The sequence below is a fragment of the Felis catus genome, chromosome C1 (genome assembly GCF_018350175.1).
Source record: "Felis catus isolate Fca126 chromosome C1, F.catus_Fca126_mat1.0, whole genome shotgun sequence".
Classification (NCBI taxonomy): Eukaryota; Metazoa; Chordata; class Mammalia; order Carnivora; family Felidae; genus Felis; species Felis catus.
The window spans coordinates 78,102,539-78,120,023 of record NC_058375.1 but is presented as its reverse complement, the minus strand read 5'-3'; the positions used below and the strand labels follow the sequence as shown (position 1 = coordinate 78,120,023).

General features: G+C 36.1%; 1 protein-coding gene across 3 annotated transcripts in view; it reads right to left on the bottom strand.

The window, feature by feature from the left end:
• Positions 1 to 17,485, bottom strand: part of BTBD8 (BTB domain containing 8) — a 116,602-nt gene that overhangs the window by 41,123 nt on the left and 57,994 nt on the right. For all 3 annotated transcript variants that reach the window (XM_019837433.3, XM_019837431.3, XM_019837432.3), the window contains exons 5-7: positions 14,842 to 14,931; positions 6,141 to 6,221; positions 4,824 to 4,920 (exon numbers count right to left, since the gene is read on the bottom strand). In XM_019837433.3, the coding sequence (XP_019692992.2) occupies positions 4,824 to 4,920; positions 6,141 to 6,221; positions 14,842 to 14,931 (268 nt within the window). The remainder of the gene's footprint in view (positions 1 to 4,823; positions 4,921 to 6,140; positions 6,222 to 14,841; positions 14,932 to 17,485) is intronic.

Sequence of the window (17,485 nt, the reverse complement as noted above, 5' to 3'; positions counted from 1 at the left end):
TCTTGGTTTCCACTCAGGTCATGATCTCATGGTTGTGTGAGCTCAAGCCCCACATCTGCACTGGTAGTGCAGAGCCTGCTTGGGATTCTCTCTCTCTCTCTCTCTCTCTCTCTCTCTCTCTCACTCTCCCGCTTGCTCTGTCTCTGTCTCTCTGAAAAATAAACTTAAAAAAAAAAAGTGATGAAAAATATATAATGTAAAGTTCACTGTAATTCTATAAATGAAGTCCAAAAATTTTAATTGTGTAAAAGGTAAAATTGTGAAGTTAATGAAATGACTAAAGCTTGTCAGGAGTTTCAGGGCCAGTTACCCATTACTTTCTACCCAAATTTGTATTACTGTGCAGTGTGTTACAATAGGCTTATCACATGCAAGTAAGTCACTGGCAAGAAACTACATAATTAAGATCTAGAAGTTAAAACTTTTTTAAATGTTTATTTCTTTTTGAGGGAGAGTCAGAGCATGAGCAGGGGAGGGGCAAAGAGAGAGGTAGACCTAGAATTCAAAGCAGACTCCAGGTTCTGAGCTGCCAGCACAGAGCCGGATGCAGGGCTCAAACTCATGGATGGCGAGACCATGACCTGAGCCAAAGTCAGATGCTTAACCGACTAAGCCACCCAGATACCCCTGAGATCTAGAAGTTAAAAATTATACTTTCAAAGATATATTTATAAAGTTATATATTATAAAAATATGTAAAGCAAAAGTTTAAAGATCAAGCAATAAAAGCAAAAATTATTCTCTCAAATATCTGTTACCACAATAAAATATATTAAAACAAGTAAAATAAAGTGAAAAAAATTTTCAACAAAGTATCATATTGATAATCTGTTTAAAATTTCATTTTCTGTTGTTTTAATGTTAACAAATATGCCTTCTGTGTTTTAAAAATCAAGTGAATTATTGTAAGTAAAATGCAAGAAGCTGCATACAACCTATGTATACTTATAAACATATTAAAAACTAGAGGCAATGGTCCAAAGACTATCCATAAAAGAGATTATTTTTAAAATGTTAGATGTATCGTATAGACTCTAAGTCTAAAGTTCTCTTTTGTCCCACAAGAGAGCGTACGCAGGATTAAAAGTGAGAGATGGCTAATGTCCAAGAAAAGACAAGAGCCCCGAATGAGGGTCCTTGCCCCATTTGTATTAGGATCAGAAGGCTTACAAACATGGTGATGGATGCGCACAAAGAGGCAATGAAACTATGAACACTAACTTATGGACGCGAAGGAAAGGGGGTCTTGAAGATATTTGGGGTTAGGGGTTTGGATTAAGACAAAACAAAATCCTGGCCCCAGGCGGATGGTCAGATGATTGTTAATGGCAGACAGGAAGCACCATGTCTGTTTATCTTAGCCAGCCTAGGGGATAAGACAGATACAGCAAGTAACTTCAGGGTTAACAAGACACCTTTCTTGTGTTAATCAGCTCTGCTCTCGACAGCTTCACTGCAGCACAGAGGTCTATAGCCCTATTTACCTGTTTACCTACGTTGGTCCTTCCTGTGAAAGCAGCTTTCTGCTATAGTACTAAATTGGGGGGGTGCTTTTACCCTGAATACCTAATCTTGCTTACCTCATATACCTTTATATTGGGGACATTTGCCCCCCCTCTATTCTGGGGGCCTTTTCCCCCTACTTTATTCTGGGGGCCTTAGCCCCCCTTCTCTACCTTTATTCACCTAATCTTGTTTACCCAAACTTGGGTGTGAGCATCCTATGGCTTTGTAATTCTTTATGCCTTGTTAACCCATTGGTGCAAGCCCAGGGAATTTCTAAGCTTATTCCCCACAATGTATGAAAATGTATACCAGTCCTTCTCTGACTTATTTCACTCCGCATAATACCTTCCAGTTCCATCCATGTTGCTGCAAATGGCATGATTTCATTCTTTCTCATTGCCAAGTGGTATTCCATTGTATATATAAACCACATATGTTTTCATTCATATGTGGATCTTGAGGAATTTAACAGAAGACCAAGGAGGAAGGGAAAGGGAAAAAGATATAGTTACAGAGAGGGAGGGAGGCAAACCACAAGAGACTCTTAAATACAGAGAACAAACTGAGGGTGGATGGGGGTGGGTGGGGGGAGAGGGAAAATAGGTGATGGGCATTGAGGAAGGCACTTGGGATGAGCACTGGGTGTTGTATGCAAGCCAATTTGACAATAAATCATATTTTCAAAAAAGGAAAATAAAAAAAAAATAAAAATAAAACATTTTTTAAAAATAAAAAATAAATAAAATGTTAGATGTAATTCATTTATTGAGGAGTCTCAGTTCAGAGGAGATACTAACATAAAACTTTTTTCCCAGATAATGCTGCCAACTATGCTGTGTCAAATTCTTCTTTTTTCCATCCCTTCATGACATTATAGGCAAATTCCAGTATTTTCTGGTTATTTTTTGGAATTGAAATCAGCACAGTACTATTTAGACACCTATCTTATATCTGGCTTTACATCTTTCTCTCCCCCATCACTGATTACATTTATAGTTGGGGGAATATGGAATCAGGAATAGAGCATGGTGTGGTCTCCTCTTGCTCCTCCATTTTCTAGGTCTGACTCCTGTGAAAGAAGGCTATGAATGGCCATATAAATAACCAGACACAGCATGGAAATAGGTTGATGTCACTGAGTTTGCTCTAATTAAGATGTTGATGGCCTTTGGGGCACCTGGGTGGCTCATTTGGTTAAGCGTCTGGCTTCAGCTCAGGTCATGATCTCACAGTTTGTGAGTTCGAGCCCTACGTCAGGCTCTGTGCTGACAGCTCAGAGCCTGGAGCCTGTTTCAGATTCTGTGCCTCCCTCTCTCTCTGCTCCTCCCCCGCTCATGCTCTGTTTCTCTCTCTTAAAAATAAATAAACATTAAAAAAAATTAAAAAAAAAAAAGATGTTGATGGCCTTTGCCAATGACTCTTTAGGAGCAGACTATATGTAACCCTAGCCCCTCAGTGGATAAAGATTCTTCTAGTGGTTCATGATGCGCAGTGATCCCTAGGTGGGACACAGCATCATTTGGCCCTGTACCAGCAACCTCTAATCTTCAAAGAACCACTAAGGTCCTCTTCCCTCCCCACGAACCAGGTGTAACAGGTGTGGAGTGGACTCCCCATACTTTTTTCTTTTCTTCTTTTTAAGATTTTACTTTTAAGTAATCTCTACACCCAATGTGGGGCTTGAACTCACAACACCGAAATCAGGAGTTGCACACTCTACCAACTGAGCCAGACAGGCACCCCTACTTTTTTCTACACATGACAACAGCTATTGTCCCTAATGGCCAAACTAGTACTGGCTTCTCCCTTTAGAAATCTCCACATATGAGGGTACTCTTGCTAGCTTCTGAGGCATATTCCAAGAAATTCAGGCTCTCTCAAGAAATCTCTTACCATTTTCTTTTATTCTTTAATAGAAGCTCCAAAGTGGGTTGGTTTTACAGATGTGGCATATGTCCACCTGAAGGATAAGACATATCTCCTCATTGCAGATACCCTCTATCTTTAATTTTTATTCAGATATGCTTGGATCTCCCTCCTAACTTTCACTTGGCTGGGAAGATGAGGGAAGCAGACGAAAGAGAAGGAAAATCTTTCATCAGAATTATTCACTTTCTACAAAGTTCAGGATACCACAGAGCACCCTCCTTCTTCTAATTTCCTTACTTCTAGAGGCTGGAATAAATGATTGATTAAAGGTAGCTGAGGAGTTTAATGTTTCTCAGTAAACTCTGGGTGGTAGTGGAGGTGGTGCTATAGGCAACTGTTCATGGCTCTCTTTTAGTACATGGGGCGCTTCTTCAGCTGCAACTTATACAGAGGTAGGAAAGTCCTACCCAACACAAAAATATAAATTTACATGTTATTAAAATTATTAAAATTACCTAATTAAAATGCATACAATATATACTGCTGCCTCAAGTACCCAAAAAGAAGGGAATATCGATGTAAAACAACTATTTTAAGATTTGCTTTTTTGTTGATTATAAAAGTAATAATATATGATCACTGTAGAGAATTTAGAAAATGATTAAGTACATAAAAAATAACCTATAGTCACAGAGTAAGTTAAAACATTAGATAATCTAAGAATAATGTACAAAATGGCATCTGTACAAATGTGTAGTAGGAGATCTTTCTTTAAACAATAAATTTATGTTTATATTAACTAAAGTTAAAAGTTAGTATTCATACTCCACTTGATGAGAAGAGAAATATATTCCATCTCAAGTAGATGCTATAAAGAGAAGTGACAGGAAGGAAGAGCGTACTTTCAGGGAAAAGAACAAATGAAACACTTGTGATAAATGTGTTTTTTTTTTCTGTTTATTTATTTTGAGTGAGAGAGAGAACGCATGGACACAAGCAGGGGAGGGAGGGACAGAGAGACACAGAGAGAGAGAGAGTATCCCAGGCAGGCTCTGCAATGTCAGTGCAGAGCCCAATGTGGGGCTTGATCTCACAAACTACAAGATCATGACCTGAACCAAGATTAAGAGTTGGACACTTAACTGACTGAGCCACCCACCCTGACTCAGTCCCAGCTGCACACTCCACCTTTGAATTATAAAGGATACTCCTATATCCTTTCAATAAACTCCATGTCAATTTTATTTTACTTAAATGATCTGAATTAATTTCTGTTTTTTTGTAAGCATATCATATGAGCTATTTCTCAACTAGAGTTCCCATTAGTTAAATTGACTGAATATTTTTTAAGATTCAAAGCACTATTCACTATCAGAGTTAAAAATCTAGTAGATAATAATGGGTGACTTTAAGCACTGGGTAAAAGATTTCTGAGACTCAATAATTACCTTCTGAAAGAAATTACAGTAATCTCTTCTTAAAATATAGATTGCTACTTCTTTTAATCCTTCTAGTCCATACATATCAGCCATATTGAGTATCTGACTAAAATAAAAACAGATAGACTGTTAATTCTCCAATTTAAAAACTAAGGACTAATACACAGTAATGTCTTAATAATAGATAGCCTGTTTAAAAAAATAATAATAATCTGAATTATTTTAACTCTAACTTTCTGTCCTACATAGTAGATATCCTTTGTGGATAATAAAAAGGACACAGGTCAAAGTTTGAAAGTACTGTCAGATGACTTGGTTAGTGGAGAATAACATGAAGTAAATTGGAGATGTTTCAAATTCCCCTCATATTGTCAGTGACATATTCAGCAAAGTCCAGGAAGCTGCTTCAAAGGCTGTAAAAGTTATAAAACTGTTTGCAAGAAATCTGTATAATAAAAACTTGGGAGGAGGGCAATTAATTGATGTTTATCACACTGAAAATACCTACAAATGACTCTAAGACTGAAAACAGTATCCAATGCCTCAGCGAGTTTCCACTGCTTCTTTCATTTGGCAAGAATTTCCAAGTACCACACTCACTTTAGGTACTTAGGAAACCTACAAGCCTTGAGGGCATGATAAAATTTCCTATAGGTTTCCAGGGGGATAAATTTCAATACTCAATCCCTGTGACTCATGACATTTTCCCCCCAAAATCATTTACTCAGTTTGTAATTTAAAAAACCAATGAATATTTAAATTAAAAAGCAGCTTTCATTTGTTTGGTATGAAAACAGCAATAGAAGAAGAACACATCCAAAAAATTGGAAGAGCAAGGTAGATTTCACTCTCTACTACAGTTTCAGCGCTTACATGGCATTTCACTAAACAGCACTTAAGAACCATTGTTGTTCTTTAGGATGTCTATAAAGTAATTTTAAGGTTTTTCTTTTTACTTTTCTCTTGCTGTTTAAAAGAGGAGTCCTAAAATTTGAAAACAAAATAGTAAATTGTTCAAAATTTGATATTCAATTTTACTTTATAAAAACCTGTCGTTTATTTTCCAAAACAAATATAAGGTCTTTCTAACAAAATCTGAGTCAAATAAAGACTTTTCTTAATCTTATTACTGTGAGTTGCTAGATCATCTTTTCTTCTAAATAAGGCGACCTTCTGTTTTTAGATACTCCCCAAATACACATGATATGGCAAAATAATGAAAGTGAAGCTTCTACTGTATTGACACTTTAAAACAAAGCTCAACAAAGCAGACACCACAAAGTATTAATACTTTTATACTTAAAATGATTTAAAAATAATACATACCCAACATTAGTTTTCTCTGGAAAGTCCAAAGTTCCTCCATATATAAAATGCATCATAACATTCATTTCTACATGGTTTATACTGAAATATAAAAGAAAACCAAATTCAAATCCAGAAATAATTAAAGTGAAACTGATATCAACAATACACTCTATTTTCTCACAAAATTTTAGCTAAGATAAAGTTTTAATCTCACTTTTATCTGAAGAGTATATTCTTCAAATAACATCCATGCAGTTATTCCATTAATTTAAAATGAAGTATAACTACAGTTATAGATTTTTATGTGTTATAAAATATTACTGGTATGTTAGCAAATCACTAATTATTTGTTGAGCATCTTCTTTAATGAACTTTTAGAGTTAGAAGGGATCTGAGAGGTCCCAGTCCAACCTCTGGCTCATTAGGAAATCCTCTCCTCAGCATCACTGACAAATGGGCTCTGGTCTTCTTAAAGCCTCTGATGAACAATTCTATTCACTAAAAAGATTCTTGTTATGCTGCACAGATTTCTTAATTTGTAATACCTATCCAGCACCTCTAGCTTGGCCAACATCCTTATTACAGATGAAAAGATATGACTTAAAGAAGTAGTCTGGAGTGGTAACTTTTACGTCCTACTGACTACTAGATCTTAAACTGATTTCATGGCCTCCTTCCTCTTTCCTACCTCTCCCAGCACCCCAGATTCAGTCTTTATTTATTTATTTTTTTGCTGTTCCTATTTTGTTCATAGCACTGTTACAGGGCTTCTTGCATCTGGTTCATGGACAATAACCACTTATCAATGGTCCAGAGGAACCCAAGATGAGAGGTAATGTAATTTCTTTTTTCCTTTCTTCTCTGCTGAACGAGTCTGAAGATGTGATTGGGAAAAAGTGCATCTGCTATCCAATTTCAGACTTTCTTTCAGGTGGGTAGTCATAGAGGAGACACAGTAAGCAAGTCAACTTTGGCTCTTACCTTAACACATGTTTTACTACTTGAAGTGTTTTTATCAATAACAAAGAAAATGTTTTCTTACTTCATCTACTGACTCTTTCATATTATTTTGAACAGGAAGAAGTCCGCCCAAAAATCTCAGCATCTAGATTATCATCTAGATACCTAAATTATTTTTTTTTAATTTTTTTAATGTTTATTTATTTTTGACAGAAAGAGAAAGAGACAGAATGAGTTGGGGAGGGGCAGAGAGAGAGGGAGACACAGAATTCGAAGCAGGCTCCAGGCTCTGAGCTGTCAGCACAGAGCCTGACACGGGGCTCCAACTCACAGACTGCGAGATCATGACCTGAGCCGAAGTCAGACGTTCAACCAACTGAGCCACCCAGGCACCCCTAGATACCTAAATTAGACCATGAGATTCATCTTAATCCTCTCCCTCATTATATCTCATCACTTATAGCTTCAAAAATTTCTGGAAGTTAGCCTCTGCTGTCTGTTTCTCCTCTGACTGCTCTGGGAGAGGTGAAATTTTTCCTCTAATCTGTACTATGACTGTATCTTCTCTCTCATGTAAGTTTCCTACCTGAAATAATCTCTTTGCATCCCATTTCCCACACTGCTATTAGAGTGAAAACCCTTCAACAATTCTCTATTGCCCATAGAAAAAAAGTTCAAATTCCTTAGACTGGTGTATAGTGTTCTTTATCATCTGACCTCTAGTTCACCCTCTCTAGCAGCTGTTCCAAGATAAATGAACTACTCATTTCCTGCACCTGAACTACTTATAATTCCTTATACATCTATGCCTTAGTACATCCATATACTCTGTTTAAAATATTCTCCCTCTCTACTTACTTCATCTTTCAGAAACCAGACATGTGGCTCTTTATCTCTGATTGTTTCCTTAATGTTTCCAAGGAAAAAAAAATCACTGAATGGTAAACATAGTAATAACTAACATTTATTGAACACTTATGAACCAGTCACTGAGCTAATAAGCATTTTGAGTGCCACTGGCTCATTTAATAATCGTAACAACTCAATAGGAGATACTATTATTAGTCTTGTTTTATAAATGAAAAACTGAAATCAAGTAACTTGCCCAAAGCCAAATGGCTAGCGATACACTATCATTTAAATCCAGGCCTATTGACTCCAAAGTATGGGCTCTTAAGCAGTACACTATACTATATACTTCCATTATCACGTTTATCAGACTGACTTGTGATATCTTTATTTAGACATTTGTTTCTCCTTCTAGACTGAGTCCTGCTAGGGCAGGCTGTATCTTATTTATCCTTGTAGTTCTAGTAGCAACCGAATGTCAGCATTGATTCTGTACCCCCAGGATGAGAAGAATTTCCTCCCCCACACAATATTGGAGCTCTGCAGTGGAAATCAGGGTGGGAACAGTGCTGATAAGACTCCCACAGTTTGTTAAGCTAGCTTAACAATATTATACAATCTTAAGATATTACAGTATCTAATCTGCTAAAAGCAAGAAAGAAGGAAAGAGAGAAGAAAAGAAATAGAGTTCCACAGGGTAGGACTCAGGTGTTTGATTCTATGGTCTTATACAACATATGCTCAAGACATGTTTGAAGAATGTTTAATGAATGGCTTACTTGGACACCTATAGCATTGCCTTCAGAGGAATACTAAGTTGAAAATATGTAAGTATTTTTTAATTAATTTAATTAATTTAAATATGTATTAATTAATTTAATACATATTTACTGGCCCCCCACTATGGCCAAGTACTGGTTTATGCTGGTTCAAAAACTCCACATCTTTAATACTTAGGAAAAAAAGTCAAATCTCTTCTAATTTACATACTATGGATATGGCAAGATTTAATCTCAGAATAATCATGCCACATTATCTGCAGTCTGCTAATCTAAAACACTAGCGTAATTACTAGAATATATACTACTCCATGCACTTTCCATCAAAATTTCAAGAGCTATTCTTCTTACTGTTAATGAGGATTGGTCATTTATGGTTAAATAATAGTTTCTTTCCAGACCTGACTTTTCAAGCAAAAGATAATAATGACTAAAGAAAAACAATAGTTTTATTAAACTAGGTAGGAACATCCAAACATTTGGGCCTATATATCAATATATGGTTATAAAAACAGCAAGAAAACATTTTCCCTCAGTTTTACAGATGTTTTACTAAACTGCATTTTCATCACAGTGTCGTAACTCATTTGTATTTTTACTAAAAGTATTTATAAAAACATGATCAAATGACCTAGAAAAACAACAAATCACTTCAATAGCCCACAGTTTAAATGGAAAGACTGAAAGCACTATCCCCATTTAAATGTAATCAGAATAGGGGTGCCTGGGTGGCTCAGTCAGTTAGGCGTATGAGTTCAGCTCAGGTCATGATCTCACAGTTCATGGGTTCGAGCCCCGCATCGGGCTCTGTGCTGACAGCTTAGAGCCTGGAGCCTGCTTCGAATTCTGTGTCTCCCTCTCTCTCTGCTCCTCCTCCCACCCCTCATGCTCTGTCTCTCTCTCCCCTTCAAAAATAAATAAAACCATTAAAAAAATTTTTTTTAAACAAATAAATGTAATCAGAATAAAAGCTTTTAGGAGGTGAAAACATTACATATATTTAGGGAAGAAAGACCTATGAGAGGACAGAGCTCTAAGATCAGAGAATAAACATACATCTAGTCTACTAAAATCTCTGTGCTTTATGTGTGCTTCCTAAAGTTTCAGGGTCCTGTGTCTGTGGGCTAAGGTAACATAGGGACTCATTCATTCGTTTGTTCATTCACATTCAATTATTTATTGAATAATAGGCTCTATTCTAGACCTCGAAGATACAAGAAGCTTTCATTGTAGAGGGAGGCCATGGACAGTAAATATATAAACAAATATATATAAAAAAGGTACTTTTAATAGTGAAAAGTGCCATGAAAACAACATAACAAGATAATATAAAAGAGGGTAACTGGAGAGTTGGGCTGTAGTTAATTTAGGTGGGATGGTCTGGAAAAACCCAGGAGCCAGATCATACAGGGTCTTATAGGTTGGTGGTAAAGATTTCAGTTTAATTCTCACTGTGATGAGATGGCATTGAGCAATTTTAGTCAGAAGAGAAATACATATATCTAATTTATATTTCGAAAGATCATTCTGAAAATTTAGTGTAATCCCAGGAATCTCCCAAGGGAGATGAGAAAATCCAGATTTATGTTCTAAAGCCTCAAGCCACCAATGGAAGACTTCTATTTATATAAAAATTGAAATGTGTGCAGTTATATAAATACTGGCTGTGGTTCAATTTCCAGTATAGGATGTTGAGAATTTCCACCTTTGTCCATGAAAACTGGACAACTTCCTACCACCTCCCAGTACTGGGGCACAGGTAGAACTAGGATTACAGGACTCTACTATTCCTACCTCCATTTACTGAAGGCTATCCCTTTCGAAAAATATCATCTGCATTATAGGTCTATGAGTTACCAACTCATTAAAAACACTGTAATTCTTTTCTGTGAGGACAGACAGGATTTCGTTCTAATCTACTGCAGGAAACATCCTGCAGACATACAACAGTGGCACAGTTCCAAAAAAGGCTGCTGATCAAGCAAAAGCAGGCATTGCTGTCCTGGTATTGGTAATGGACCTTGCTTGAACCCATTTGTCTCTAGAAAATGAGAACAATCTAATCTAGGGAAAAAAGAAAAGACAAATATTAATAAGCACTATATATTACATACCAAGCACTATATCTCATTTAATCCTTTCAACAACTTTAGGAAACTCAGGGAAGATACACAATGACCCTAAAGTCATGTAGCAAGTTAGGACTGGATACTGGACTACCTATAATGACACCGACGTCCATGATCTTTTTACTGTACTATATTACCCACACAAACATCTACCCAAGTACACAATACAAGCTAAGGTGAATGTGAAAAAAGAATTTGTTTTGTAGATTGTTATAATATAAAAAAAAAATTTTAAGGTGCAGTTTTTTAAAAAGCAAAATTTCTAAATCCTTTTTAACCTCAATTTTCTTAAATTCCCTTTAGCCTTCCTATAGCTTTATATCCTATGATACTAATACCATTGTAGGTGGTAATTTGACACAGTCAATTTGATACGTGGTACAAGAGGGGAAAGCAAAAAATATTGTGTGATGATAATAAAGGATATGGATAAAACCCAGTATCTGTCAGGAGAAACTTTCTTCCTTCATTTTAGTATTAGAAAACCTTGCTTTACCAAACAAAACAGTTGAGCCAAAAAGAAATGTATCCTTATTTCCAATGTGAGATTTCCAGCAGTAAGCCACCACTGCTGACCTAATAGCTATAGGAAAGATGAACCAGTGAGAAACAGAGCCTTGCTTACCACAACCGAAGAGAGAGGAAAATACTATAAGGGGAGTGAGCCTGATCATTGCTGTCACTACTACAACATGTTTTTATTTCGATGACATTTTTTTTAGTATAGTTGACACACAATGTTACTTAAGTTTCAAGAATACAACACGGGGGGCGCCTGGGTGGCGCAGTCGGTTAAGCGTCCAACTTCAGCCAGGTCACGATCTCGCGGTCCGTGAGTTCGAGCCCCGCGTCAGGCTCTGGGCTGATGGCTCAGAGCCTGGAGCCTGTTTCCGATTCTGTGTCTCCCTCTCTCTCTTCCCCTCCCCCGTTCATGCTCTGTCTCTCTCTGTCCCAAAAATAAATAAACGTTGAAAAAAAAATTAAAAAAAAAAAAAAAAGAATACAACACGGTGATTCAACCACTCTATATGTTATGCTATGCTCACCTCAAGTGTAGCTACCATCTGTCACCATGCAACACTATTACAATACCATTGACTATATTCCCTATGCTGTACCTTTTATTCCTGTGGCTTATTCTTTCTACAACTGGAAGCCTATATCTCCCACTCTCTTTCAACCATTTTGCCCACACCCACACCCTCGCCCTCTGTCAGTCATTAGTTCTCTGTATTTATGGGTCTGTTTCTGCCTTTTGTTTGTTTATTCATTTGTTTTGCTTTTTAGATTTCACATATAAGTGAAATCATATGATATCTGTCTCTGACTACCATTCATCAACTTTAGTAGCTTGCTCAAGGGAAAGCCAAACAGAACTCTAAAACAAGTTTGGCTACTTCTATTTGGCTTTCTCTTGAGCAAGCTACTAAAGTTGGTCAGTGGTAGTCAGGCCATATTATAACAGGAGATATTCATCCATCACATCCATCATAATAAAGGATGGAAAATTATAGGTTAAGACTGTAGAGACCAGCAGTTGATGCTACTACTTCCTTCTTGCCTACTAACCTCTAAATAAACTGCATCTTTAAAAGCCTGTGTGTTTTGAATGTTTAATCTGATCACTCATGAGGGCTGATTAAGGACTGCCTTTATTCCTATAGCTAAACTCAGAGGTCATCTTAAACAACATAGAAGAGATAAAAGTAGAGCAGTTCTGGTTGAAGGGGCAGCCCTTCCTATATAGTTTTCCCCTCAGATCCCAATCCCATGCCATGTGTTTCCTAACATACTACCAAGAACTTTAGGGTTCTATGGGATAAAATTTGAAAATCAAGGATTTAAACAGTGGAGGAGACGAGTATGCACTAGCTCAAGAATACATGCCAACAGGAAACTTTTAAACTCTTTAGTGATTGTGGTGGAATCGACACTGAAGTACTTATCAAAACCATGTGATTTATATTCAGCATAAGCACTTATTTACCAGGTGACTCCAGAAAGACATTTAACTTAACTGATCTTGTTTTTACTCATCTGCAATATATGAACACACCTGCTCTCTCAAAGACTGATTCTAAAAATCAAAGTGCATAGTAAATGTGGAAGAAGCCTAGAAAAAACATGGCATTACTATTACTCCTGAGGAAAAAATCTATTTGGAGAAAGGAAGAAAGAAATAGCTACCTAATAGACATCAGATAGTAAAAACTGTCACTAAACCTACAAGGAACTAAGATTTCTTCTAGGAAAAAATCAGACATGTGCTTTCTGGAAATTACTTTCCCTTGCTGTAGAATGAGATCCCATAATCACACTCTTCTTTTGACTTTTTTCTCACTACACAGAATCACGTGATTTTTTAATGACTGTCAGAAGTTGCATTTTGAGTCAAACTAGTGTTCTCTCTCCATTTAAATTTCTGTTGAATTCATTTCTAAGGAGAGTGGATTGACAGTTTTTTAAAATGATGTCTAAAACATCTAAAATTTTCCAAAATTACACCAATATAATTATCCCTAGGATTGGCACACTTAGATTCTAGCCTCTACTAGCACTATTTATTCAGCAGATATTTTAAATTCATCATAAAGGAAGAGATCTTATCAGTAGGATACGTATACTTTTCAGAGTGTTTTCAATAGTGATAACAGAATGTCACCAACTGCTCTATCTATACATCCCTTTTACCCAGGATAATAAACTCTTTAGCTTGGCATATAAAATCCATTTTTTATAGAGTGAAAAATTACAAAATGACAGGCATTTGGAGATTTGTTCTACTTAGTAAGAGAACCAGATGATTATAACCAAGAAGAACCAAAATTATAGGTTAGGGTGACAAATAAATGGTTAAGAATTTATCAGTAATTTCCATGCATCCATTTTCATGGAATTGCCACTATCACTATGCCGTACCCAAGATTCTGGCCAAGATGCAGGGCTGAGAGGTTCCCTCAGAACTCCCAGGCATTTTTCCTACTGAGAAAGCCCTTCCCCATACTGTACACTACAGAATCTCACAGTGATTATCTGTGACCAAAAAAGGGTCCTTCTTGGGGCACCTGGGTGGCTTAGTCGGTTAAGCGTCTGACTTCAGCTCAGGTCATGATCTCACAGTTTGTGGGTTAGAGCCCCACATTGGGCTCTGTGCTGACAGCTCATAGCCTGGAGCCTGCTTTGGATTCTATGTCTCCCTCTCTCTGCTGCTTCCCCACGCATGCTCTGTCTTTCTCTCTCTCAAAAATGAATAAACACTAAAAAAACAAAGGGTACTTTTTATCATTTAAGGTACTAGTTTATCTCTTAATAACTATCTTAGCAGTTTATATAAACTGCCACAAATTGTGTAGATACACCATTGCCTCATAAGTCAATGAAATCCACACCTATCCAAATTATTCTTTAAAAGATAAAAAAGAAACTACCTTTTACATACTGAATATTTGTGTTTCCCCACGCACCCAAATTTATATACTGAGGCCAACTCCACAATGTGGCTATATTTGGAGATGGGGCTTATAAGGAATTGAGGTTAAATTAGATAATAAGATGGGGCCCTGCCCTGAGGTGCTAAAATAGAAGAAACCAGAGAGCTCTCTCTGTCTCTCTCCCTCTACCTTCTTTTCACCTTCCCTTGCCCCCATGCACTAAGGGAAGGCCATTAAGCACACACAGAGAATAAGCTGTCTGCAACCCAAGGTAAGAGCTCTCATAAGACAAACCTTGCTGGTACTCTGATCTTGCCAAATTCTGAGAAAATAAATTTCTGTTGTTTAAGCCACTCAGTAGTGATATTTTATTTTAGCAGTCTGGGAAGACTAACACGCTATCTCTATTACTAAATGTTCCCTACTATCTCTCATTTTCAGAAGATGTACTTCATTGAATTCCACAACATGAGAAACATTTCAATGAATATATGGAGAAAACAGATTCATTAGAAGTGTTCTGTATGAAGTATTATTTGCAGTCAAGCTGCCTTGTAAAAATTATGCTTACCCTTGAAGAGTAATACACTTTTGGGAGCTTTCAGCCCAGCAGCCACTCAGCATTGCAGCAAAATAACTGGATCTGGCACTTAAAATGGCTCTAAAGGAAAGGGAGAAAAACACAGGTAGGCAGTTATGTACTATGCAAAATGCAATTTTTAATGAAATTCTTCATCTTTACCTCTTAAAACATGATAACAAGCTATTTGCCTTGATTGTATTCACTGGAAGAATTACAACCATGATAAAAATTACAAACCTATATTTATACTTAAATATTTTGATTAGTTAATTAGAACATTAACTCCAATGTCCTTTTTATCTTTTTTTATTTTTTCCCTTGAAAACTCTTTAACTTTATAATAACAGTTGAAACTATTTCCATGAATAAGAGAGTAATAAATAATTTACAAATGCATAAAGATGTTATTTAACATTTTGAGGGAATATCAATTAAAAAGGCACTAGAACTATAAAGGTCCTGAATTCAAGTTCAGAACTCACCCTATTATGCTAAACAGCTATATCTTATCTATAAGAAATAACAGGGAAGATATTTTCTTCTGAATTTCCATTCTATCTTTTCACAGAAAATGTCAATGTATTATCCATTTTTTAATTTGACAAATATCTATTGACTAGATATTTTTGTGCTATTTTGTGCTAGGCAGTATACTAAGTGCTAGGAATACAGCAGTAAATGAGATACAGAGAACAATATTATATTCTAGTGGAGAATGAGATGGAAGAGTGGAGGGGACAAGAAGAAAAATATACTTCTGGCAATGACTTACTAGGGTGTCTCAGAGCAACACTCCTGAAAATAGCTAAGAAAAAAGGGAGACACATATAGATATAGACATGCATATAGATTTTTTTTTAAGACAGCAGGAATGATTTGAAGGCCTCAGAAAGATACCATGGTCACAGATTTTGAGATAAGTTATAAGAAAGAAGACAAAAGAGCTGACTCAAGTATTTTAGGAAACTTTTTCCATTGAGGTGATTGCCAAATGAAAGCCAAAAAAAAAAAAAAATGATTGAGAGGTAAGAAGCTGAGTATAGCTTTTGGCAATCTTTATAAGCTTGGAGGCATACAAACTGAAATTCGGGTCTATCAAAGAGGGGAGGCTTTGGTGGAGATCTCAAAATTTCAGTTGGATTCTGAAGGGTTATACCCTAAATGAAGAATGAACAGGAAATAGAAAAGCCCTTTTTAGCACTGAAGTCCTACTTTGAATCTGCTCAATCCCTAACTGGATTAAAGTGATCTGCATCCAGTCTAACATCTGGACAGAAGCAGAAGGAAATTCGGTCTTCGTTAAAATAACATCACCCAGAGTATCAAATTATTTCTATAAATATTCGATAAAATTTCTAGCAATCATCCAAAGATAATCAGGTGTAATAGTGAACAACTAGAAAATGAAGGAAAGAACTTCATTTACACTAATATCAAAAGAGGTCAAATAAATAGGAAAAAAAATGTAACAAAAGAGTGCAAAACCTCCACATTAAAAGCTATAAAACATTGCTGAAATAAATTTTAAAAGACCTAGAGAGGGCTAAACTTTGCTCATAATTTGAAGATCCAAAATTGTTAACACATTCATTTTGCCTAAATTAATTTCTCATTTCAACACAATCTCAATCAAGTTTTTTAAGTGGCAACTGATAAGTTATTTAAAAGGTATATGGAAAAACAAAGGAACTACAATAGCCAAATAAGCATCAGAAAGGAGAAAAAAAGTTGGAAGACATGATTTTCAGACTTACTATAAAGTGACAATAATCAAGATAATATGGTATTTATGTAGGGACACACACACAGATTATGGAACAGAGCTGAAAATCCAAAAACCGACCACACATATATGGCCAACTGATTTTCAACAAAGTTGTTAAGGTAATTTGATGGGGGTAAAGATAGTGTTATCAACAAAAGGTACTGGAAGTGGAGATTTGAAAGGAAAGAAATGAACCTTGACAGTTAACCTCACACCATACACAAAAACCTACTCAAAATGAACCAAAACCTAAATATAAAAGCTAATGCTATAAAATCTCTAGAAGAAAAAAGATGAAAATCTTTGCAACTCTGGGGTAGGCAAAGATTTCTTAGGGCAACAAAAAGCATGAACCAGTTTGTTAAAAAAACATAAAAATTTTAGGGGCACCTGGGTGGCTCAGTCGGTTGAGTGTCCGACTTCAGCTCAGGTCATGATTTCACAGTTCATGGGTTCAAGCCCCGTGTCAGGCTCTGTGCTGACTGCTTACTCAAAGCCTGGAGGCTGCTTCAGATTCTGTGTCTCCTCTCTCTGGCCCTCCCTGCTCGTGCTCTGTCTCACTCTGTCTCTCAAAAATAAATAAATGTAAAATTTAAAAAAAAGTTTTTTTAACATAAAAATTTTAAATTTAACAAAATTAAAAACTTTAGTCCTTTAAAAATCATTTGTAGGAAAATGGAAAGATAAGCAAAATATTCAGAGAAAATACCCGTAAAACATATATCTACCAAATAACTTGAATCCAGAGTGTGTAGAGAACTATCACAACTAAATACAAGCACATAAATAATCCAGGTAAAAAATGGGCATACACAAAAAATTTATCAGATAATATATTGACAGAAACTATCTTCCTTCAAAAAACAA